Source organism: Miscanthus floridulus, chromosome 5 (genome assembly GCF_019320115.1).
Source record: "Miscanthus floridulus cultivar M001 chromosome 5, ASM1932011v1, whole genome shotgun sequence".
Lineage (NCBI taxonomy): Eukaryota > Viridiplantae > Streptophyta > Magnoliopsida > Poales > Poaceae > Miscanthus > Miscanthus floridulus.
This window is the reverse complement of record NC_089584.1, coordinates 1,722,643-1,746,811: the sequence shown is the minus strand read 5'-3', so window position 1 is coordinate 1,746,811 and position 24,169 is coordinate 1,722,643. Positions and strand designations below refer to the sequence as shown.

The window sequence follows — 24,169 nt, the reverse complement described above, 5'->3', positions numbered from 1 at the left end:
GGGGCATTTTGGTCCAATATAGAAATACAAGTGCTGCAAGTGGGTCCAAGAAGGCTTCATACGTAGAAAAGTGCAAAGCTCAGGGAGGGCAAGAATATGAAGGGCAAATCTCCAATTCCTCGAATTGTAAGGGGGCAAATCTCCAACATCTAAAAATTGTAAGGGCAAAATCCAATTCACCCCCTTTTTTTTTTTTTTTGAGAAACAGCAGCTGCTATGTTTGGGCGTTTGTTGTTGGGCCGGACGAACGAGAGGACTAGGTAAATGCTTGTGTTGTGGTGGCCCACCACTGCTGCCGGCCCCTGGGAAACGCCGTCGACCGTCGTCCTCCTCGGTCGCCGTCGGCACCAACGCCACCGCACGCCCGACACCCCTCCCACTCCTTCCACCACCACCCTCCTAAATTTAGCCATGCCCACCACCCCTCGTCCGCTCGTCTGCTCCATTCCACGCTCCTCGCCCTCCCACTCGCGGAAGGCCTCCCGCCGCCACCACGGCACCGCTCCCCGTCGATCCCATTCCCATGGGGCCGCGCCTTCTCCTTCTTCATCATCGAATTGTCTGCCCTCCCGCCGTTTGAAGCCCACGCCGCCGCTGGCACCCCCTCCTCGGTATTGGATCGCTGACTTAGGTAGGTTCGCCCCCTTCTCTCTTTATCCTCATTCGGCCAGATGATGTACTAGTATTTTTGTGCGAGAATGGGGAATAGAGGGATTAGCTTCCATGTACTAGCTCGTAAATAAAATAAAACAAAATAAATAAATACGGCCGGGGCAACATATGATGCTCAATTACCCTTCTAGTTCGCTCAATCAATGCCTCTCTACCTGATGCAACATTTTTTTTTTCCAGCGACCGTCCTACTTTGACCTTATTATTACTGCATTTTGGATAATACAGTACCCATTGAATGATTATTGTTACTGCATTTTGGATAATGCAGTACCGATTGAATGATTCATCCACGTTGTGGCTGGCAAAGCCTACATGCGGATAAAAAAACAACAAACGTGGATCTATTTGACTTGCGCAAAACAACCCAATGCTGTTATGCTGCCACAACATGCCATATTCCTTCTACGATGACTCATCCCATTCATAGTGCACATATGTTAATATGTAATACTATGTTACTGTCTGTCCTGATGTGCTCTTCACGTCCTGAAAATTTTCAGATGAGCTCCAAGTCATCATACAACAAGCTGTCCACTGCAAATGACAAGATGGATTCCAATGCCCGGGGCCACGGGAATACTCGGTCGAATGGCGCCCTGGGGCAGAATCAGTCTGGCCTCTCAGTTGATCCGTCCGCTGGCTCCGAACCAGCAGTGCAGTCGCATGTCATCCCTTCTGATAAGAGATCGCGCCGCGACAAGTCTGATGATCCAGCCGACAAAGCGATCCCGAATCCGGCGGTGGTATCTGGAACAGGTGCCATGCCGGCGGAAGCAGCAGCCAGAGGTGACAAGACCATTCCTCAGGGCACCTTTGATGCTTCTACTAGTAGTGATAACGTGGATAGCTCCGGTAGTGGTCATATCAAGCGGCATACTGGGAGCGATCGCAGGTGGGAGGCCATCCAGTTGGCCAGCGGCAGGGGCTCCCCTCTCAGCCTAGTCCACTTTAGGCTTCTGAAGCGCCTTGGCTATGGAGACATTGGCAGTGTTTACCTCGTGGAGCTCAGGGGGACAGACACCTTCTTTGCCATGAAGGTGATGGACAAGGAGGCGCTCATCAGTAGGAACAAGATGATCCGTGCAGAAACGGAGAGACAGATACTTGGCCTTCTTGATCACCCCTTTCTACCCACCCTGTACACTCATTTTGAAACCGAAAAGTTTTACTGCCTTGTCATGGAGTACTGCTGCGGTGGCAACCTGCATTCGCTTCGGCAGAAGCAACCTAACAGGCATTTCAATGAGCAAGCAGCCAGGTTCGTTCATCTCAGATTACCAAGTATTCTTTGTTTGTTTACCTTTGACGATTCTCTGTATAATTCTATTCTTGCACATCTGCACGTAACATTTGCTTATCAGAATTATATTTTCTCTGATTGTTGACAGATTTTATGCCTCTGAGGTGTTGCTTGCGCTTGAGTACCTCCACATGCTAGGCATTGTCTACAGAGACCTGAAACCAGAAAATGTCCTGGTCAGAGATGGGGGACACATCATGCTGTCTGACTTTGACCTGTCTCTGAGGTGTTCAGTCAGCCCGATGCTAGTCAAATCCTCATCAATCAATGCTGGTGCCAATGGCGTTGAGAAAGGCGTAGTCCCTGCTGAGGGTGTCAACCAAGGCTGCATACAGTCATCAGCGTTTTTCCCGCGCATACTCCCCAAGAAGAACCGCAAGACCAAATCAGACTTCAGCATCAACGGATCGCTCCTGGAGTTCAATGCTGAGCCGACAGATGCGCGGTCGATGTCATTTGTCGGAACACACGAGTACCTTGCACCAGAGATCATCAGAGGAGAGGGACATGGAAGCGCGGTGGATTGGTGGACCTTCGGCATCTTCTTGTATGAGCTGCTCCATGGCATGACACCGTTCAAGGGGAATAGCAACCGTGCCACACTGTGCAATGTGGTGGACCAGCCACTGCGGTTTCCTGACACCCCACCTGTGAGCAATGTCGCCCGTGACCTCATCCGTGGGCTTCTGGTGAAGGACCCTCAGAAGAGAATCGCAACCAAGAGGGGTGCCACTGAGATCAAGCAGCACCTATTCTTTGATGGGGTGAACTGGGCACTTGTGAGGGGTGCTCACCCACCTTCTGTCCCTGACCCTGTAGACTTCGGGCAGTTTAGATCTAAGGAGAAGAAGGCGGCAGAGATTGCAGTTGCGAATGCTCCGAGTAGATTACCTTCTGGTGCTGCTGCAGCTAAACCAAAGACAGGCAATTTTGTTGAGTATTTTTAGGTCTGTACCCGGTCAATTGTGGGTCCTGCTAGTGCTAGGACTGAACACCATAGATACAGATGTTGGTAATGTTTAGTGCTCCTGTAGTCTTGTTCCTCTTCGCTTTGTAATGTTCCTTGCCATGCATGTTTCTTGGAATCCTGGTAGTATAATAATTGAGATAACCTTGTACAGAAGGAGATTGCTATTGCTGATAATGGATGATGGAGTTTGAAATTCTAGTATTTCTTCCTGAACGGATGGATAGACATGTCTATCATGTTTTTTTGGTAGGTAAATATTCTCTTGTGAGCAGTAAGAAGAGTTATCCTAAATTTATCGTAGCCCATGTTTTTTTCCCTATCTTTTTCTTTTTTTTTTATTCTTTTTGTACTGACCTTGGGAGTAGAAGGGTACCGAAAAAAGGGCATGGGCTCCTGGAGCTGTCATGAATGGTGCTACTGGTGGTGAAGCTGGAGACCCTGGCACAGCGGATGCTGTCCAAGCCCATCACCAACCACCTCAAGACTCAAGAGCCAGGTTGCCGTCCAGGATGATTCTGCAACTTCATCATCGCCATTGCCAGGTATTACCACCTCCTCCCTTTTGTTGATCAACACAACCTGACTGCTGCTTTTGAAGGGGATCCGTCTGCAGCACTTCCATTTCTTGGCAATGCAAGTTCAATCTTACAATTTCCTCGATGTAAAGAGGGGGTTTAGGAATTATCTTTTGTGAGCTAATCAAAGGATGATATTCAGAAATGACTGTTTGGAGTCTCTGCAAAGCACCTGGCCCCACCCCACTGACACATCGCTCCATTTTTTAGTGCATTTCCCATGTAGGCAAGGCGTGTCATTTAAGAACAACTCTAAAAGTTTCCATATGCATGACATAGTTCAATTTATAGCTTTATTGCCAATTGATGAGTTTGCTATGGCTCTCGTCACTCCAGTTTTACAAGTCCATCACTGGTCCATCGCCTGAGGAACTTGATGCTGTTATACGATAGGTTTTTCTTTTACCCACTAATCAGCCATGCGTATACCTAATCAGCAATTACTTTCATAAGAGAGGACAGACTCATCAGAAAGAAACTGTAGTCATACACATGCACTCACTCACACTTTCACAGCTAGCTTATTAAAGGGCTTACCCTGTTTGGTGATATAATTGATCAGTGTGCTGTCTCCCAAATTTGTTCAATTATTAAGGGCATGCTTTGAATGGGAAAGATGGCCAGATGGGGCAGTGAACCTTGACGAGATGATCCCTGCTTTATGATTGTAGATGTTTAGTTCTTTGTATTAATGGCATGCTTTGAATGGGAAAGATGGGGCAGTGAACTTTGACGAGATGATCCCTGCTTTAGGATTGTGGATGTTTAGTTCTTTGTACAGCTTGATATTGTTTGATCTGGAGCAAAATTGAGCTACGAGGGACATAGTAGCTTATCGAAAGAATATATTCCTTGGACATATCCTTACTCTTCTTGTAGCTATTGATACTTATTGACGATGATAGTCACTTGTACTGGTCATTTGTACTGTTACCATTAATACAGCATTACCAAACTGTACCAAGCTATGAGAAAACTGGTTGTTTGTACTGTTACCAGGAATACAGAAATGAAAATTTTTGGATGTCACATCGGATGTTTCGGGGATGTCGAAAGGGGTTTTCGGATACTAATAAAAAAAAACTAATTACATAGCTCGCCTGAAAACTGCGAGACGAATTTATTAAGCCTAATTAATCCATCATTAGCGCATGTTAGTACTGTGGCACTTATGGCTAATCATGGACTAATTAGTCTTAAAACATTCGTCTCGCGATTTTCAACCAAACTGTGCAATTAGTTTTTTTTCGTCTATATTTAATACTCCATGCATGTGCCGCAAGATTCGATGTGATAGTTTAGGGTGAAAATTTTTGGGAACTAAACCAGGCCTTAGCCGAAGAGACTACAACATGTCATATTAGTATATTACACTAACACAGCAGTCATCTGATCCAAAAGACCAAAACCTATCTCTTGCCGCAACTTGTTCATGCTCCAAAATTGCACCACCCCTGTTTGACTGTTTCCTAGCCTATATGTCCTAAAAATAGAACAAGTGAATTGGAGCATATTCATAGATAGTCTAATGCAAAATGTTCTCCAAGCAATGAGATGCAAGAAAACAAATTACCATCTACATGAAACACCGGGTGGGAGGAGATGAGGAATCGGGACAGGTGGGTGGCGTGGAGAATGAGATTTTTCCTGTTATGGCCACCCAATCCACATGCCTGATGATACTTTTTGCCCAATTCACCTGCATTTCAGAAGATTCTATTGAAAGAGCGATTTTTTTTCGTGCCAATTTCTGTCTTCTCTCATTTTCTTTTGTTTTCGTTTTTATATTGTCACCCGGCCGGATTTATCTGAAAACTGAACATGTCATCATGTGTATTAATGTATCAGGCACCAGCCACATGGTCAGGAATTAGGCCATCTCGATACAGGGATAGGTACAATTGCCATGAATCAGGTTATTCAAGTCACATGAATGAAGTAGATCCGATACAGAATGAGGCTAACATCTACTAGTAATGAACCGTATGTGCCATCACCAGAAATAGCTAGCTAGCTAATATCTGACGACGAGAGAGCAACTCTTGTGCAAGATATAAAGGCCTTTTCTCGACACCGTAGGGCGCTTCCTTCAACAACCTAACCACCATTTCACTTGCCAGTTAGCAATGTTTGTTTTGACAAAAGAACTCTAGCTGCTAGGCACGATCTCCTGCACTTGCACAGCTGACGCCTCTCTCTCCAGCTCCAGCACGCGTCTTCTGTTTGCAGCAAACTCAGTCCTGAGATGTTCAGTGTAGAGCGTCAGCGACTTGTGGAAATCTGCAAAGCACTTGTCACGGGTATATTTGAGGTTGCTCCCAACAGATGACCCAACGATTGTCCCGGACATGTAAGCGCTGCAGGCGTCGAGGATGGCACGCTCATGCTCGTGGAAGTGGCACATTACAAGGGTCTCAAAATGCTGCGGGGAAAGAGAGGCATGTAAGAACAGTGGAATGTGGAGTGTACATGGATACATTCAGTTTTCAATATCCTGGACAGCTACTATATCAAGAGATGTGAAGTATTTGTTCACCTTTGGAGGCTTCCGGAGTGAATACAGCATTGTCTTGCATGATCTGACGAAGGCCGTCTGATTGTAAGCCAAGGAATACCTTTCACCAGCTGTTGTTTGAGCTGAATTTTTGTTTCCTGGCTCATTGAAGTATGGCTTATCATTCAGCACAAGGCCCTGGATGGAGACCAAAACTTGCAGCATGGTGGAATTTGACTTGCCCCACTTCTCGCATCCATTGCCCCACCAGGTGTTCAGAAGGCTCAGGCAGACTTTCCCACTCTCATACAGGTTTGGGTTTAGCCGAAGTCCACCCGAGTGGTAGTAAACTTTCTGCACACATCAAGTAGATTTTACAAAAGAATGTGGATGGCTATACAAATATAAATACAAGAGGCGGGATGGTGTGAAGTGGTCACATACTGGTGGGCACTTCGGGTATTCAGAAGGAAAACGGACATCGAAGAAGAACAAGCCATCATGATATGGAGTTCCAGCCGGCCCAACTATTGCAGCCCTGAGCAGATCAATCCTGTCCTCATAAACTCTAACATATATAGATTCTGCATAATTGAGACCAAATTGATCCACAAAAGATCAGCTGATTTCAGGTGTAAATTCTCCAATTAAGAATAAGGATTATTTGCTTCAGTGCCAATGGTACAGACATGACATGTTAACAGCAACAAAAGATCAGCTCACTTCAGGTGTAAATTCTCCAATTAAGAGTAAGGATTATTTGCTTCAATGTCAATCGTACAGACATGACATGTGTGATTAGTGGCATAAGTGCACATGATTTCACAAATCCAGATTGTTTACATTTCTCAATGTTCCCTAATATAAAATAGTTAGTTCTGAACATGTGTTGCTAGCACGACAAGATTACTATGGAAAAGAATTGCCAACAAAATGATATAAGGTTATGATTGTGTAGGCACCATGGTGTCTCCTTTGAATTCTCTGTAACTAGAGTTTGTGGTAGTTTGGCAAAAACAGGAAACAAAAAATTGACAAAACGTAACCAGCATAAACTGACCAGGTAGGTTTTTCTGTAGAAGATTCCATTCACTTTGGATTGCCTTCACCCAATCTTTGGTGACCTGGTCACACATTATGAGGTGGGAAAATTGTGGTTGGATCTAATATATCAGAAAAAAGGGTTCACAAAATGACAGCATACCTTTCCTGCTGAAGTCTTTGCATAGTGGTGATCCGAGAAATCTTGGACAACATCAAATTGACTAAAGGACATATGATCAGTATTCTCAGTTCCAGGCTCTGTCCTTGCCCATGAGGAAACCATACTTGAGCATTCAGGTTCATGGTTTTGCACACATACAGTGCCAGTCCCACTTGAACAGGGATCCAAATGAGTCTTGTTTGCAGTGACACTCACAGAGGAGCGAGAAGCAGAGGCTGGGATCCAGGATGTAAGGCAAATTATTAAACAAAGGAGTAATGGCATTATGATACCACCAAATATATAATTCAGGCTTAGAGTAGAGATATGTGACAGCATTTGTATATAATGAAGTTTAACCCATCAGCTCAGTCAGGCCTACCGTACTACTGTCCATGTGAAATTGCAAATCTGAAGTGCCACTCTTCCAAATGAAAAGAAGTTACCCGACCCTTTCAAAGTTTTGAATTTTTGGTGTTTACTTAAACTGAAGTTAAGGAGTAATTTGTTAAATATAAGTAATACAATAATAGTTTAAAAACTATCAAGCCCTGCAATGACGAACACAGTTGAGCTGAATTTACACAACCAACTCATAGGTAACTCCAAAGGAGGTAACTCCAAAAGGTTTCCACCATCTATATGCATGCTTTTATTTCTCAGTGAACAAGTAACTTTGTAGTCACAATTCCTAGATCCTATTCAGTAAGCTATTCTTTTACCAGTCTTGGGCTTTGTTGGCCTCTGGAGTCTGGACTGCACCAGTACAAAACAAACTATCACTTATAATAAACGTGTCTAGGTCACATTCTCATGCAATTAAGAGGTAAAATATATATCAGGGGAAAGAACATATGCTAAGCTTCATACTCATGGGTACCTCGCCACAGTGGGTCGATGGATTTGCCTGCATAAGCAGATTATGCTTTCATTAGAAAAACATTCAGTATAAGTGAAGAAAACATAGGATTCACATATGTTCATCACGCATATATACCAATCATCACATTCAACGCTATCGGCAGATTAGATCTCAGATTATATCAAGATATCACCTGAAGCACATTCTGGGGTTGTTATAAGCATCTAAGGGCATCAATATAATTTTTACAGTTCTTCTAGTCTAGTCCATCAAAATAGCACCTTTAAGCTTATTTCCTATTTGCTGGGTTCCTAAAATTTTATCTGTATGGTTCATTAGTTCCTATAGGTGTGTGGGGAACACACCACACTTGAGTCCTCAAACTATAACCGTGTAGATTGTACAGCAATATAAACAAGACAGCCAAAACTAAACAATTCCAACCCATAATAACTTGTGGACCGACCATTAGATTGCTGTGTCATGGCGCCATGAAGAGAGAGAAAAACGTGCCCATATTTGAGCAAAGCAGTGCTGATAGAGGAAACAGGGCAGAGAGAAAAACTGGAAATTCAAGAAGACGAATGAGAATAGTTGTTCTGAATTCTGAAAACCAGGGTGAGCTGCAGCACCTTTCTTCTTGGAATCCTTCTTCCCGACACAAAAGAGCTGCAGCAACTTCTTGAGAGCCATCCTTCCTCTGGATCCTCACACAAAGCGCACCTGGACAACAAGAGACGCCACCGGTTGTAACTACCAACAAGAAAGGCTCCTCTTTCCGATTGCTGATGAAACCACACCCACAAAGGCCAAGATCGCAGGCGCAAACAAGAGATGCACAAACAAACAGAAGCATCTGATCATCTAATTTCCTGGCCAAGTAGTAAGAACAGGTGACCAAGAACCGAACCAAAATATATATATAAAAAAGGAAAAGAAAAAGCGTAGTGGGATGAAATCGATCGTCTTGGTTGGAGTTGGAGTTGGAGAATCCCAACGCGGCAAGTATCACCCTTTACTTTCCAGTAAGTAGCGTGTTGTTTTCGAGGAACTGGTGACGGTGAGGCCCCCAGTTGGCAGCGACCGAGCTTGGAGCCCAATCAGTGCGGTGCGTGCGTGACGCCAGGTCGGTCGGTCTCTCTCGACTCGCTCTCGGTCCAGTGACCAGTGGAGGCGAGACACCGCAAGGCCAAGTTTTTCAATTCAAGAAGAGACAAAAAGAAAGAAAGAAAAAAAAGTAGGAAAAATCCAGAGAGCGAGACCCCGGAGGCCGGAGGGATAAACTTGAGCCGTCAGCGTCGAGCAGCAGGAGCACTGGAGCAGCAGCGCATCACGATCAGCAACCCCCTCCGCTTCCCCCACCGAGAAAGCGAAAGACGTACGTCCATGGCCAATCAAAGAAACGAAGCAACCTTCTATCACGCCATGAGGATGAGGATACGGAAACCACAACCACAACCCCCGGCGGCGGAGGAAAAAGAAAAAAAAAAGAGAGAAGCCCAGGAAACCGGCGATCAAGAAGAAGCGCCGCACCTTTGGCAGGGAGGCCGCTATGCCGAGGAAGAAGAAGAAGAAGAAGAAGAGGGTTTTGGTAGTAGGCGAGAAGGGGGAAGGGAAAGGAGCTGTCTGGGAAGGGAACTCTGGCCAGCGACTCATGTTTGGACTGGACGGGACACCTTGCGTGCCAGGACGGCAAAGCGTAAAGACAGGGCAGAAGCAGGACGCCCTGGGCGCGCCGCGGAAACCAGGGTCCAGAGGAGAGGTGTGTGTGTGTGTGTGTGTGTGTGTGTGTGTGTGTGTGTGTGTGTGTGTGTGTGTCGAGGGAGAGGCGCACACACACAGCCCCAGGGACAGGGCGCCCGCCTGGCCCGTGTGTGTGTGTGTGTGTGTGTGTGTGTGTGTGTGTGTGTCGAGGGAGAGGCGCGCACACAGCCCCAGGGACAGGGCGCCCGCCTGGCCCTTCCTGAAATTGGTGCTCATGTCAAGGGCGCCGCGCCGGTACCGAATCCTGCGATCCTCACATCCCAAATTCCCAATCTCTTTTTTCCCATGTCGCCCGCCTCTTTCCTAATCCTTCCGTTGGGTTGATGATGACACTCAATTTCCCGGGATCCTCCTATCCTTTCCTACCTAAAAATACACGGGGTAAAGGTTAAATTAAATTGAATTACCCGCGGAATTGAGTATCGCTTTCCAATCGAGGAGTCAGAGTCAGACATGCATTCCCAAAGTATCAACATTTATATTATTTATATAGTTTAATTATAAGCATTTTTTTCTAAACAAGTTTTATTAGTTTCAAGATTGTTACATCAAGCCGATACGAAGACCTTTAAACAATTTTGATCTCTACATCACCAGGATACACATAACCTTATAATAAAAAAAATTAAAAAGATTTAAACACACTGATAACACTTAATCTGAAAGACAAGACTATCACCTGTTGGTACCCCGCCGCACGGAGAAAGGCTCGACCAAGACAGGATGCGCTAAGCGTCGGTGTTTTGGATCACCGACTAATAAGTTTGTATCTGCGTCTGGCTCGGATGGTGTGCTCGGATGATACAAGGATTTATACTGGTTCGGGCGGAACGTTCCTACGTCTCGGGCGGAACGTTCCTACGTCCAGTCTGCTGCTGCTTGTGTTACCGGCACTTAGTTTGTAGTAGAGGTTACAAACGGACGAAAGGTGGAGAATGTCCCAAGTCTCTGTTGGAAGGATTGAAGAGTGCTGAGAGTTTGTTCAGCTGTGTGCTCGTTTTCCCTCTCTCTGTGGGGCGTTCTGCTTCCCCTTTTATAGGTGAAGGGGAAGGCGTAGGTTAGAGAGAGAAAGAAGAAGAAAGGTGAGGGAGAAGAAGGCCTCCAGGGCCGTCAGGTCCTTCTTCTCCTTCATGCGGGTCCCGTCGACGCTGTAGATGGTGACGGAGACGGCTCCACGTCGGGCTCCTGTTCACCACTAGTGTCATGCCCTAGCGTCATCAGCTGGTCATGGCGTCCCATCCCGCCTCGACGGACGGCGTAGTGAACCAACGCGCCCGTCAGTGGTCGTACGGAGAGTAGGCAGCACAGCGACCACGCACCTATCAATGTTGGCGATGTGAACCCCGGGCATGGCCTGACGTGGCAATGGGTCACGTCGAGACGTGCCTGGTTCCTACCCGGTGTCAGAAGTTTGACCCCGGGGTACCTTCTGACCCGTAGTGGTTAGAGGCGGTATGGGTCCCCGTCGAATGAGACGGAGCCCGCGCCCCATGGGTCGGGCGAGACGGAGCCCGTGCCCTTAGGGTCAGGCTAGACTGCTCTCGTTCCCTTAGGGTCAAGCGGTACGGAGCCCGCGCCCTAAGGGTCGGGCGAGACGGAGCTCGTGCCCTCAAGGTCGGGCGAGACGGCTCCCATTCCCTTGGGGTCGGGCAGTACGGAGCTCGCGCCCTAGGGGTCAGGTGAGACGGAGCTTATGCCCTCAGGGTCGGGCGAGACGGCATCTGTTCCCTTGGGGTCGGGCGATACGGAGCCCTTGCCCCAGGGGTCGAGCGATACGGAGCCCGTGCCCTTAGGGTCGGTCGAGACTGAAATACGTCCTTGATTATCTAGGCAAGTCGTCGTCCGTGGTCCTCAGATCCCTTCTTTAGGTATCCCTAATATCGATACCCGACAGTAGCCTCCGAGCATACGGAGGAGTAGGATACTCCTTCGTAGGATTTTTCGGATGGAGGAACTTTGAGGGCTTCGATCTTCTGCTGCCCGCGGGATGCCTTGGTGGGGTTGCGATTCCCTTCCATCACGATCAGACTCCTTAGGAACATGTAGCTACAGGATTCGGGTACGAAAAAGATTTCTCTTGATTTCAATCCCTTCCTAGGATCTAATCAATCCGCCATCGTCCTGTGACCGCGTATTCGGTCTTCTTGCGAGTCCAACTTCCCTCGAGCCCCCACGCGTAGCAAGGGTCCGATCGAGGGGTCAGCTCATCTTGTGATCGTCCTCGCTCAAGCGTTTTTCGATAAAATGGAGGGGCTGAGCCGTGCCATGTTTTCCTCGATGGACGAATTATGGTGCTCGGTGAGTTATTAACGGGCTAGTCTAAGTGGGGCCCCGGCTTCCCGTTCACGGTGGTCCGGCATGGGTCAGCTACTGACCAACTCCAAATTCTTGGCGGCCAATCCATATAGTTCTTAGGTCCGTTCGACTGGTCCCAAAGGGTCGTTGCCTTTCTTCAAGAAAAAACCATGGACTGGAAATTGACCAAGACTCGAACATGGATCGGAATCCCCGCGGTGCTCATGCGCTCGGGTACTAGCCGCTAGTGGGCTCATCCTTTTCCACCCCTCACTCTAAAGGCACCCTGGAGCGGTTGTGAACTTGTCGGTGGGCCAACCTTCAAACTCCTAGGCCTAAATGGGCCATGGGAGCGTTTTTAGCTCCGTATCCCACCTTACCTGTGGTGATTCTCAGCCCACCGAATGGGACGAACTGTCATCCAGTGCGTTCTTCGAGGGAGCAGCTAGAGGTGGCATGCGCACGTTTCTTAGAGAGGCGATGTGCCGCGGCACAGCGAGCGCACAAATCTAGGTGGATGGTTCGCCTCTCGCCTCACCCCGCCTTATAAATAGCGGCCTCCCCCTTCACATTTCGGCATGCTAAACCACAACTTTGCCTTCTCCGTCTTTCCATCGTCGTCGTTCGGATCTGCTGCCCTTGCTAATCCACCGCCAGCGCCCTAGATCTATAGCCTTCGCTTCTCCGCCACCGCCAAAAAGTCCTTGCTCCTCCATCTTTGCTTTTCCATGGAGTCATGGTACCGCTCCGACATCACCCACGCACACATGGAGGGCCTTGTCAAGCGCGGTCTTCTCCACAGGAGGACCGATGCGACGGAGTGGCTCGTGCCCAGTCACGAGGATGTGCTGGCACCGCCCGATGGCTACGTCATGTCCTTCGCGTCCTTCCATAAGTGTGGAGTTGTAATTCCTCCCCATCCATTCTTCCAGGGACTGCTGCACCACTACCAGATTGAGCTACAACATCTGAACCCCAATGGGATCTAGCACATCGCGACCTATCACGTTGTGTGAGGGATACCTAGGGATCGAACCCCACTTTGAACTATGGAGGTACTTCTTTTCTATCTCCCTACTTAAGAAGAAGGACAGAGGCAGGGAGATCCCAGTGCCGATGGGATGCGCGGGCATCCACCTCCAGGGGCAGCGGGTGGCTGAGTACATGCCCTGCTAGCTGTCTAGATCCAACAAGGGGTGGCACACATAGTGGTTCTACTTGAAGAACGACCCCGACGCCCCTTGCTGGTCTTCACCGGGCGCCTGATCGAAGAGGCACCGCCGATGTGGCCATGGGGGCACCCATCAAGGAAAAGAAGAGGATGCGTGACCTCCTCGAGACTATCGTGTTCATGAAGAACCACGGCCTCCACGGGGCCAGTGTCATCGCGGCATATCACGCGAGGAGGGTGGCACCGCTGATGGCGCGCGCCCTCCCGCTGTACGGGATGATGCCCGACGCGTAGCTCGATGCGACGGTGCTCACCCAAGGGCTGCTCCACGACAACGAGGTCGCACAGCACATCAAGGTGGCGATGGAGGAGTCTAACGCCGTGTTCTTGATCCTAGGACATCCCAAGATGCGGTCGGACACAGGCTTCATCGAGCTACCAGTGGGGTTGGGCTTTCAGGACTCCATCGCGCCGCTGCCAAAGCACGTGGCCGTGAGGGCGACGAACCACACCGCGGATGAGCAGAGGAAGAAGGATATGGATGACAAGGAGGCGAGGCGACGGACGAAGCACCGAGCGAGGCTAAACTAAGGAAAGCGACGACAGGGTTTAGAGGAGGAAGAAGAAGAAGGCGATGGTTCTGGGTCACCCGTTCAATGGGACGAGCTAGGTGGCGAGGATGGTTTTAGGTCGCCCGTCCAATGAGACGAGCTAGGAGGTGAGGATGAGGATTCGTCTCTGTCACATGTGGGGCCTTTCCCATGGCATGCCCTAGGGCAGGAGGGGGAGGACGCATCCCTAGAGCTAGCGGAATCAAGCCGCCCCACCCAGTATGGGCCTCCCACGGCGCCCCCTGAGTCAGCAGGAACTGGTCGCCCTGCTCCATCTGGACCATCTGAGCAGAGGGAGGGCTCGAAGTGGCAACATGCCGATGAGGAACAACTAGGGTTGGGTGGGCTGGCCCCTAAACGTCATCATCCAATGGCATCGATGTGAGTCAAGAGTTTTTTCATCCTTTTGTTCTAAAGAATTTTTGCCTTGAACTAACCGTATGTCCTTTGCAACATCGGAGGACATGGGACTCTTCTGAGGCTTGTGCTGAAGAAGAGCCTCCTCCAACAGACACGCTAGGAGCCAGCTGGTGTCGCGCCGGAGGTAAGTGGGAGTGGCGCTTGGGCGGCCACGACGTCGATTGGGGAGGCACAGCCGATGGCTGTGTCCATGGGAGAGAAGATAGAGGAGGGCGCGTCTAGGGCACCCATGGTGGGCATGGCACGGCCAGGTGTGCCCACGACATCGCAGGCAGAGGCGGTGCAATCAGAGCCATTATCCGCGTGGGTGGCCTCACCTACGGCAGGGTAGACAGAAGAGGGTGCACCCGAGGTGTCCTTAGCAGATGTGATGATGGGGTAGGCCTCTGCATCCACGTCACCTGCCCCCTCTACCATCGGAGGGTCTGCTCCGAAGGAGTTACTGCCATAAGAGGGGTCAGCGCCACTGGAGATTGGCATGGAGCCATCCCAATCTCTAGTCCGGGTGGTTGCCCTTGACGACGCAGCTAAGGAGAGGGAATGGGGGAGCGTCCACATGGAGGTTGGGAGCGCAGTTCATGCCCTGACCATCATGGTGAGTTCGATGCGCGACATTGTCGCCTTGGTTGGCCAGTTATGATTTGACCGTGCTTCTGACCCTCATTTTCCCTCTCCGCGTCTCTAAGTCTTGTCCTCTCCACAGTCCCTTATGGTCCACAGCCGGGAGAAGTTCCAATTCCTTGCTGAGAAGACGCGACAGAATGAGGGGCTAGCCGCACAGCTCATCGCTGCCTGTCAGGAGGTGGCTGAGATTGCCCCCGTCGCCCGAGAGCTGGCCGACCTCCGAGTTAAGGAGAAGGATGCTCACGATCATGCCCGCGAGGCCAGGGAGAAGCTCATAGCCCTAATCGAGAGGGCGTGCATGGACACCATGGAGGCTGAGTGGCTATAGAAGGAGCGGGATGATTTGCTTTGGGCCATAGAAGGGCTTCACACAAAGCGTGACTTGGCTCACCAGGAGCGCATCGACGCCCAGCAGTGGATCGACCACCTCGAGGGTGAGCTTGAGGGGGAGAGGGACCTAAAGGTTGCAGTTGAGGGCATGTCCGCTAGGCTCGCTGTGGAGGTCGGTCAGTGCTAGAAAGAGGTCCAGCGCCTGGAGGCCGAGGTGACCCTATAGTGCGATGAGGTGCATAGGCTTTGGGTGGACGTGGATAGTAAGCCTCTGGTTTCCCTTGTTTGAAAGCTCTAGTTTGGTTTTGGTGAATTGATGAAACCCTAAGTGCTAACCTAGTTTATCAAGTGATCATGAGATAGGTAGCATATTCCATGTGGTGAAGCAAATGAAGATCATAACATGAAGATGATAATGGCATGGTGATGATCAAGTGCTTCAACATGAAAAGAAGAAAGAGAAAAACAAAAAGCTCAAGGCAAAGGTATAAATTATAGGAGCTATTTTGTTTTGGTGATCAAGACACTTAGAGAGTGTGATCACATTTAGGATTGATAGTTGTACTATTAAGAGGGGTAAAACTCATATCAAAATGCGGTTATCAAAGTGCCACTAGATGCTCTGACTCATTGCATATGCATTTAGGATCTAGTGGAATGCTAACACCCTTGAAAATGTTTGTGAAAATATGCTAACACATGTGCACAAGGTGATACACTTGGTGGTTAGCATATTTGAGCAAGGGTGAAGAAGATTGAAGTGAAAAGGAGTTAGTGTCGCTAGTTTTACAGTGACCAGACGTTGGGTCACTCAGCGACCGGACGCTGGAGGCTACGTCCAGTCGTGTTGTCAGACAGCATGGCGAATTGTCACTGTGTGACCGAACGCTGGCAGGGTCCAGTCAAAGAAAATCAGTTTTGGAACCTTACTGTAATTGACCGAACGCTGGGGCTTCAGCGTCCGGTCAGTTTGAAGAGCAGCATCTGGTCAAGTCAAGTGACCGTTGAGATCAGGACACGTGGTTGACAGCGAGCGACTGGACGCTGGGGGTCCAGCGTTTGGTCAACTGACCGGAGCGTCCAGTCAACTGACCAGAGCATCCGGTCAGCCCGCGTTATGCCCAGTAAAGGGGTATAATGGCTCTATTTTGTGGGAGCTTCTATTTAAGCCCCATGGCCGGTTGAAGCTAGCACCTTTGGCCATTTCTATTGACATAGCAACCTTGTGAGCTTAGCCAAAGCCTTTCACTCATTTCCATCATAGATTAAACATCTTTATGAGATTGGGAGTGAATCCAAGTGCATTGCTTGAGTAATTGCATCTAGAGGCACTTGGTGTTCATGTTTTGCTATGAATTTTGCTTGTTACTCTTGGTGGTTGCCGCCACCTAGACGGCTTGGAGCAGTGAGGATTATTGAGCGGAGGGTGGTGATTGTCTCTGGCTCTAATCGTGGTGATTATGAGGGGTTCTTGACCTTTTCCCGGTGGAAAGCTAAAAGGTACTCTAGTAAATTGCTCGTGGCTTGTGTGGTCCTCATCTTATGTTAGTTATGCGACACCCTATTGAGGGTTCAGCGTGTTAAGCTAATTAGCACGTGAACCTCCAAGTGAGTGAATCACCACAACGAGGACTAGCTAGTCGGCAAGCAAGTGAACCTCGGTAAAAATCATTGTGTTCATCATTTGATTCCGAGGTGATTGGTCTTCATTGATTATCCACACTTGTGATTGATTGGCTCTTCATCTACACGGTGGTATAACTACATTGCTCATACTCTTTACTTTACCGTAAACTAGTTGCCAAGCTCTTTAGTGTAGCTAGTTATGAGAGCTTATTAGTTAGGTTGGTGTGGCTCTTTAGTTAGCTTTTGAGAGCACATTAACTTAGTGTAGTGTCATTGCTATTGTGTGGATAGAAGCTACATACATACTAGAATTGTGGTATGTGGCTTATATTTTTAGTAGGCTAGCGCAACACTTGCTTCGCCTCATAATTGTCTAATCCGTTTGTTAAGTGTTATTGTAGAAATTTTTATTAGGCTATTCACCCCCCTCTAGCCATTAGGACCTTTCATTGTTGTCTTTCTCCCTAGAATCCATGGTAGGCCTTTTTGACACGGTCAGTGTGTGACTTGGATAGGTCTCGATGACAAGCTTGGGGCGGAGGTGATGAAGAGCCATGACCTAGAGAAGGAGCTCGATGAGGTGAAGGCCTCCCACCTAAAGGAGAGCGACGAGCATGATGCCCTATGTGTCACCGTCCAACTAGTCTTCGATGACCTCAAACTAGTCTTGAAGGCAGAGACGAGCTCGTACATGGTTCACACCGTCTGGATTATGGATCGAGCATGTGAGATCATGAGGGAGGCGCTTCGCTTCGGTGTTCACCGATCATTCGCGATCGCTCGTTCTCACTACGAGAACATCGATCTAGCAACGATGAGCCAAGGCTTCGCGCTCATCTACTCCGATGTCGAGCTAGAGGACATCGAGAAGGAGGTGTCCCCTCTAGCATAGGACTTATCTACCAAGAAAGAGGATGAGATCATCCCCCCAAAAAATAGTTAGTTAGATAAGCCAGGCGGTGAACTTGTAATAAGTGGACAAGTTCTTAACTTTTGTTATGGCCAGACAGACTTTTGGCACTTCTCCCTTTTTTATGTATAAAAAGGTTAATGCGTTCTGACCCTTTCCGTTGTTAAGGTTGTAAAGCTCGGGATGCGGGCAAAAAAACTCTGATCATGTTGGTGAGCAAAAACACCATAGCCACTGGGGCGTAGGTTTCTTGCAGTCCGACCAGTTTTACTCAGCGTTTGTTTCCACAACCCTTCCTTCTAGATGCTAATGTGAGAAAGAGTCAGGCATAGAGAATGTCTACCGGGTAGATATACTCTTATCATCCCCCGAGTGACGCCCGACCCCTTGCTGTTGCTGGGGTCGGGTGTCACTAAAGATCGATGAGACGATAGCGAAACCGATAAGAGAAAATATTTTTCATTTCAGAAACATCATTCTTAATTTTCTGACGTACGCGCATAGATTAGGGGTAAAAACGACATATATGTTTGATGTTCTAGGTGTTGACGAAGACTTTACCTTTGATGGTCTTGAGCTTGTAGGTGTCTGGTCGGAGCACCTCCGCGATGACGTACGGTCCCTCCCACAGCGGAGAGAGCTTATGGCGGTTCTTGTTGCTCTAGACGAGGTGGAGCACCAGGTCCCCGACATTGAAAGCCTGACCCCACACTCGATGGCTATGGTACTAGCGCAATGCTTGCTGGTACTTGGCTGAGTGGAGAAAGACAACATTGCGTGCTTCATTGAGCTAATCCATGGCATCCTCGAGGGACGCCTTGGCTCCCTGCTCGTTGTACACCATGACCCTTGGTGGTCCATAGTCATGGTTGGTCAGGAGGATAGCCTCAGAACCATAGACTATGAAGAAGGGTGTGTAGCCGGTAGCCCAGCTGAGGGTTGTCCTTAGGCTCTAGAGCACTGTAGGGAGCTCCATGACCCATCATTTGCCAAACTTGTTCAACCGGTTGAAGATCCTAGGCTTGAGGCCTTGTAGGACCATATTGTTCGTGCGCTTGACCTGCTCGCTCATGCGGGGGTGCGCCACGGTGGCCTAATCGACACGGATGTGGTATTCATCGTAGAATCAAAGGAACTTTTTCCTACTGAACTATGTGCCATTGTCCGTGATAATGGAGTTCAGGACTCCAAAGCGATGGACAATGTCAAGGAAGAATAGCACGGCTTGTTTGGACTTGATCATAGAGATCGATTGAGCCTCTATCCACTTTGTAAACTTGTCTACTGCGATAAGCAAGCGCGTATAGCCCCCGAGCACTCTCTTGAAAGGTCCAACCATATTGAGCCCCCAAACCATGAATGGCCACGTGATGGGGATCGTTTGGAGTGCTTAGGCCAGTAGGTGGGTCTGCCGAGCATAGTATTGACACCCTTCGCAGGTGCGCACAATATGTTCAGCGTCGGCTACTGCGGTCGGCCAGTAGAAGCCCTATCGGAACACATTTCTGACTAGGGTCCTAGGTGCAGCATGGTGCCCATAGACCCCACCATGGATATCTCTCAGCAACTGCTTCCCTTATTCGATGGGGATGGAGCGCTGTAGGATCTCGGTGTGGCTTCACTTGTAGAGCTCACCCTCAATAACGACGAAGGACTTAGCGCGACGCATGAGCCATTAAGCCTCCATTTTGTCTATCGGTAGCACCTCATGGAGGAGGTAGTCGAGGTAAGATGTCCTCCAGTCAGCTAGAGGGTCGGTCTCTACCACTGGATCTTCATCAAGCTCTATGACTTTGGGGTCGGAAGAAGTCGATGGTTGGTTAGCCCCTGAGCCTAGGGCAGGTGGCCTGTCACTGGTCTATTTTGGCTCCTCGTAGCTGACCGAGGGCATATATTGATTGCTGGCGAAGATGCCCATCGGCACTGGCTCTCGGCCGGACGCCATTTTCGCCAACATGTTGGCCGCCTCGTTGAGCCGTCTTGGGATGTGATTGAGTTCGAGGCCATCGAACTTGTCCTCTAGCTAGTGGACTTATTGGTAATACGTAGCCATCTTGGCGCTACGGCAGCTTGACTCCTTCATGACTTGGTTGATGACCAGCTCAGAGTCGCCTCGAACGTCAAGCCATCGGATGCCCAACTCGACGACAATGCGTAGGTTGTTGATGAGTGTCTCATACTCGGCCACATTGTTGGAGGCAGGGAAATGGATGTGAACCATGTACCTCATGCGTACCCCAAGGGGTAAAACAAAGACCAGCCCTATGTCGGTGCCTTTCTTCATCAGTGATCAATCAAAGTACATCATCTAGTACTCTTGGTCAACGGCTGTTGGTAGCATCTGGATCTTGGTCCATTCTACAACAAAATCAGCCAGCACTTGGGACTTGATGGTTGTCCAAGGGGCATACGAAATGCCTTGACCCATCAGCTCGAGTGCCCACTTCATGATTCTTCCTATGGCATCCTGGTTTTGGATGACCTCACCCAGAGGGAAGGACATCACGACCATCACCGAGTGCGACTCAAAGTAGTGACACAACTTTCTCTTGGTGATAAGGATGGCGTACAGGAGCTTCTAGATTTGGGGGTAGTGAGTCTTGGAATCGGACAAGACCTCACTAATGAAGTACACAGGACGCTGTACTTTGAGGGCATGTCCCTCTTCTCCCCGCTCTACCACCATGGCGGTGCTGACCACTTGCATGGTGGGCGCAATGTAGAGCAGAAGTGGTTCCTCATCGGTCGGGGGACCAGGATCGAGGCCTTCGTCAAGAGCTGCTTGACCTTGTCAAGTGCCTCCTAGGCCTCGGGTGTCCATTCGAAATGATCGGCTTTCTTTAGAAGCCGAGAGAGGGGGAGACCTCGTTCGCTGAGGCGTGAGATAAAGCGGCTGAGCACAGCGAGGCACCCTGTAACTCGCTATACCCCCTTTATGTTCTAAATCGGGCCCATTCTCATGATGACCGAGATCTTCTCTGGGTTGGCTTCGATGCCATGCTCAGAGACGATAAAACCCAACAGCATACCCCTCGGGACCCAGAAAACACATTTCTCGAGGTTAAGTTTGATGCCGTTTACTCAGAGTTTTGCGAAGGTCTGCTCTAGGTCGGCTATGACCTGGTCAACCCGTTTGGACTTGATGAAAGGTCCTAATATGGCTAGGGGGGGTGAATAGCCTATTTAAAAATCTACAAACCAACTAGAGTAATTTGATTAGTATAACAAATAGCGAAAAACAAACTTGCTCTACCTCTACAAGGGTTGCAAGCCACCTATCCAACAATTCTAGTTACTATGATGTCTAGGCACACAATTTACTAAGTCACTACTCACTAAGAGCTCTCACACTTGTTACACTAAAGATCTCCACTAGATGAACTTAAGCTACAAAGCAAGCTCTCAATTCTAGCTACACTAAAGAGCTTACTACAACTAGTTTGTGGGTATGTAAATGAGTAAGTAAAGTGATTATACCGCCACGTAGAGGAGTGAACCAATTATAAGATGAATACTAACTCAGTCACCGGGAGAATACCAAAGGGCAAGAGACAATCAATTTTCTCCTGAGGTTCACGTGCTTGCCAACACGCTATGTCCCCGTTGTGTTGACCAACACTTGGTGGTTCGATGGCTAAAAGGCATTGCACGAACCTCATCCACACAATTGGACACCGCAAGAACCTACCCACAAGTGAGGCAACTCAATGATAGGAGCAATCCACTAGGGTTACCTTTCGGCGCTCCACCAGGGAAGGCACAAGTCCCTTCACAATCACCGGGAGATAGCCACGAATAATCACCAACTCATGCCAATCCTCCTCTGCTGCACCAAGCCATCTAGGAGGTGGCAATCACTAAGAGCAACAAGCAAATCCGACAGCGAAACACAAACACCAAGTGCCTTTAGATGCAATCACTCAAGCAATGCACTTGGATTCACTCCCAATCTCACAAAGATGATGAATCAATGATGGAGATGAGTGAGAGGGCTTTGGCTAAGCTCACAAGGTTGCTATGTCAATGTAAATGGCCAAGAGCAAGAGCTTGAGCCGGCCATGGGGCTTAAATAGAGAGCCTCCATGAATAGAGTCATTGGCTCTCTATTCCCTAAAAAATCGAGGTGGCCGGACGCACCGGTCGTATTGACCGGACGTAGGACCCCAGCGTCCGGTCCTCAGATTTTTGCCACGTGTCCCCTTCTTCAAATGTTGATCGCCCAATCTCAACGGTCATCACTATACTTAAGTTGTGACCGGACGCGCTGCTCAAAGTGACTGGATGCACCATCACTGGCATCCAGTCATTTCCAGTAAGGTTCCATTCACGACCGGACTCACCCAATGTTCGATCACTCATCCTCTTCTATGTGTGCCACTACATCAACATGACCGGATGCTAAACAGTGTTTAGACAAAGTCTGGTCACCTACGTCTGGTCAAGAGACCGATGGCAGCCTTCACTGTGCGCCACTGACCAGACGCTGGGTCAAAGTCCGATCACTGCGTGACCAGCGTCCTGTCACTCTATCTTAGTGACTATCACTTCTTTCATTTCACCAACTTCTCCATCCTTGCTTAAATGTGCCAACCACCAAGTGTATCATCTTATGCACATGTGTTAGTATATTTTCACAAACATTTTCAAGGATGTTAGCTTCCCACTAGATCCTAAATGCATATACAATGAGTTACAGCATCTAATGACACTTTGACAACCGCATTTTGATACGAGTTTCACTCCTCTTAATAATACGGCTATCGATCCTAAATGTGATCACACTCTCTAAGTGTCTTGATCACTAAAACAAAAAGCTCCTATCAATTTCACCTTTACCTTGAGCTTTTTATTTTTCTTTCTTCTTTTCCAAGTCCAAGCATTTAATCATTACCATGCCATCACCATCATCATGTCATGATCTTTATTTGCTTAATCACTTGGAGTAGGGCTACCAATCTCATAATCACTTTGATAAACTAGGTTAGCACTTAGGGTTTCATCAATTCATCAAAACCAAACTAGAGCTTTCACTTGACCATGATGTCGTCTATGTAGGCCTCAATGGTTTGCCCGATGAGGTCACTGAAACACTCGAGCATACAACGCTGATACATAGCCCCTGCATTTTTAGACCAAACGGCATTGTGTCATAGCAGAATGATCCAAATAGGGTGGTGAAAGATGCCATGAGCTGGTCAGATTCTTTCATCGTAATTTGATGGTACCCAAAGTACACATCAAGGAAGCAAAGGGTTTCGCACCCTGAGATCAAGTCAACTACTTGGTCTATGCACGGCAAAGGAAACAGATCCTTTGGACACACTTTTGTTGAGACCCATGTAGTTAACACATATTCTCCATTTCCCACTCTTTTTTCTTACAAGAATGGGATTGGCTAACCACTCAAGGTGATACACCTCCTTAATGAATCCGTCCGCCAAAAGTTTCACAATCTCCTCGTCGATGGCCCTATGTTTCTCCTCGTCGAAGCGACGTAGGCGTTGTTTCACCAACTTAGAGCCTGGCCTGATTTATAAGGCGTACTCGGTGACTTCTCTCGAAATGCCTGGCATGTCCGAGGGTCTCCATGCAAAGATGTCTCTATTGGCACAGAGGAAGTCGACGAGCGTGCATTCCTATTTGGAGGAAACCATGGTGCCGATGCGCACCATTTTGCCCTCAGAGCCACTGGGGTCTATGAGGACCTCCTTGGCGCCCACCACGGGCTTGAAAGACCTGGCCAAACACTTGGGGTCAGGCGCTTCTTCGATGATCTGCTCCCTGATGGTCATGAGCTCTTTAGAGGTGACAATCATCATGGCATGTTCATAGCACTCGACCTCGCACTCGTAGGTGCGCTGGAAGGAGGTGTCGACGGTGATGACCCTATGCGGACCTAGCATCTTCAACTTCAGATAGGTGTAGTTGGGGATGGCCATGAGCTTCGCGTAGCATGGACGCCCTAGGATGGCGTGGTAGGTCCCATGGAACCTGACCACCTCGAAGGTAAGGGTCTCCATCCTATAATTGGTCAAATCCCCAAAGGTGACGGGCAGATCGATCTGCCCGAGTAGCATGGCCTACTTTCTAGGCACGTTGTCGTGGAAAGGCGCCCCGGTCGGCCAAATGCGCGATCGGTCGATGCCCATGGCGTCGAGTGTCTCAGCGTACTTGATGTTGAGTTCACTGCCTCCATCCATCAACACCTTAGTGAGCCACTTTGTGCCGATGATTGGGTTGACCACGAGCAGATATCTTCTCAGATGTAGGACGCTTTCTGGGTGGTCGGTCTGATCAAAGGTGATGGTGGACTCTGACCATCGGAGGAAGGAAGGCAT

At 48.7% G+C, this 24,169-nt stretch overlaps 3 protein-coding genes across 4 annotated transcripts; 1 reads left to right on the top strand and 2 right to left on the bottom strand.

Moving 5' to 3' along the window:
• Nucleotides 1–298: 298 nt before the first annotated feature.
• On the top strand, nucleotides 299–3,442 carry LOC136553259 (serine/threonine-protein kinase RHS3-like). The gene is made up of 4 exons (XM_066544641.1): nucleotides 299–631; nucleotides 1,176–1,933; nucleotides 2,064–3,191; nucleotides 3,311–3,442. The coding sequence occupies exons 2-3, from the start codon at nucleotides 1,176–1,178 to the stop codon at nucleotides 2,920–2,922; spliced, it is 1,617 nt and encodes a 538-aa protein (XP_066400738.1). The 5' UTR covers nucleotides 299–631; the 3' UTR covers nucleotides 2,923–3,191; nucleotides 3,311–3,442.
• Nucleotides 3,443–5,323: 1,881 nt separating this feature from the next.
• On the bottom strand, nucleotides 5,324–9,820 carry LOC136553261 (putative ubiquitin-conjugating enzyme E2 38). Of its 2 annotated transcripts, XM_066544645.1 has the most exons (8): nucleotides 9,614–9,820; nucleotides 8,713–8,803; nucleotides 8,099–8,125; nucleotides 7,219–7,454; nucleotides 7,075–7,138; nucleotides 6,459–6,598; nucleotides 6,057–6,368; nucleotides 5,324–5,942 (listed from the first exon to the last, which is right to left on the bottom strand). In XM_066544645.1, the coding sequence occupies exons 2-8, from the start codon at nucleotides 8,771–8,773 to the stop codon at nucleotides 5,670–5,672; spliced, it is 1,113 nt and encodes a 370-aa protein (XP_066400742.1). In that variant the 5' UTR covers nucleotides 8,774–8,803; nucleotides 9,614–9,820; the 3' UTR covers nucleotides 5,324–5,669. The 2 variants fall into 2 exon arrangements, with proteins under 2 accessions (XP_066400742.1, XP_066400740.1); XM_066544643.1 differs by lacking the exons at nucleotides 8,099–8,125; nucleotides 8,713–8,803; nucleotides 9,614–9,820 and having other exon boundaries at nucleotides 7,219–8,075.
• Nucleotides 9,821–23,467: 13,647 nt separating this feature from the next.
• LOC136451249 (uncharacterized) lies at nucleotides 23,468–24,169 on the bottom strand. The gene is made up of 2 exons (XM_066451968.1): nucleotides 23,916–24,169; nucleotides 23,468–23,717 (listed from the first exon to the last, which is right to left on the bottom strand). Exons 1-2 carry the CDS (start codon nucleotides 24,167–24,169, stop codon nucleotides 23,468–23,470), a joined length of 504 nt encoding a protein of 167 aa, XP_066308065.1.

Bases quoted from the DNA above. Each gene is read 5' to 3' on its own strand.
- LOC136553259 (XM_066544641.1), top strand. From the start codon at position 1,176: ATGAGCTCCAAGTCATCATACAACAAGCTGTCCACTGCAAATGACAAG. The intron at 1,934-2,063 runs GTTCGTTCATCT...GATTGTTGACAG, and splicing joins TTCAATGAGCAAGCAGCCAG to ATTTTATGCCTCTGAGGTGT.
- LOC136451249 (XM_066451968.1), bottom strand. From the start codon at position 24,169: ATGCCTTCCTTCCTCCGATGGTCAGAGTCCACCATCACCTTTGATCAG. The intron at 23,718-23,915 runs GTAGGCCATGCT...AGGTCCGCATAG, and splicing joins CACGACAACGTGCCTAGAAA to GGTCATCACCGTCGACACCT.
- LOC136553261 (XM_066544643.1), bottom strand. From the start codon at position 7,557: ATGCTGTCACATATCTCTACTCTAAGCCTGAATTATATATTTGGTGGT. The intron at 7,139-7,218 runs GTATGCTGTCAT...ATGTGTGACCAG, and splicing joins CAAAGACTTCAGCAGGAAAG to GTCACCAAAGATTGGGTGAA. The intron at 5,943-6,056 runs GTGAACAAATAC...CTTTCCCCGCAG, and splicing joins CACTCCGGAAGCCTCCAAAG to CATTTTGAGACCCTTGTAAT.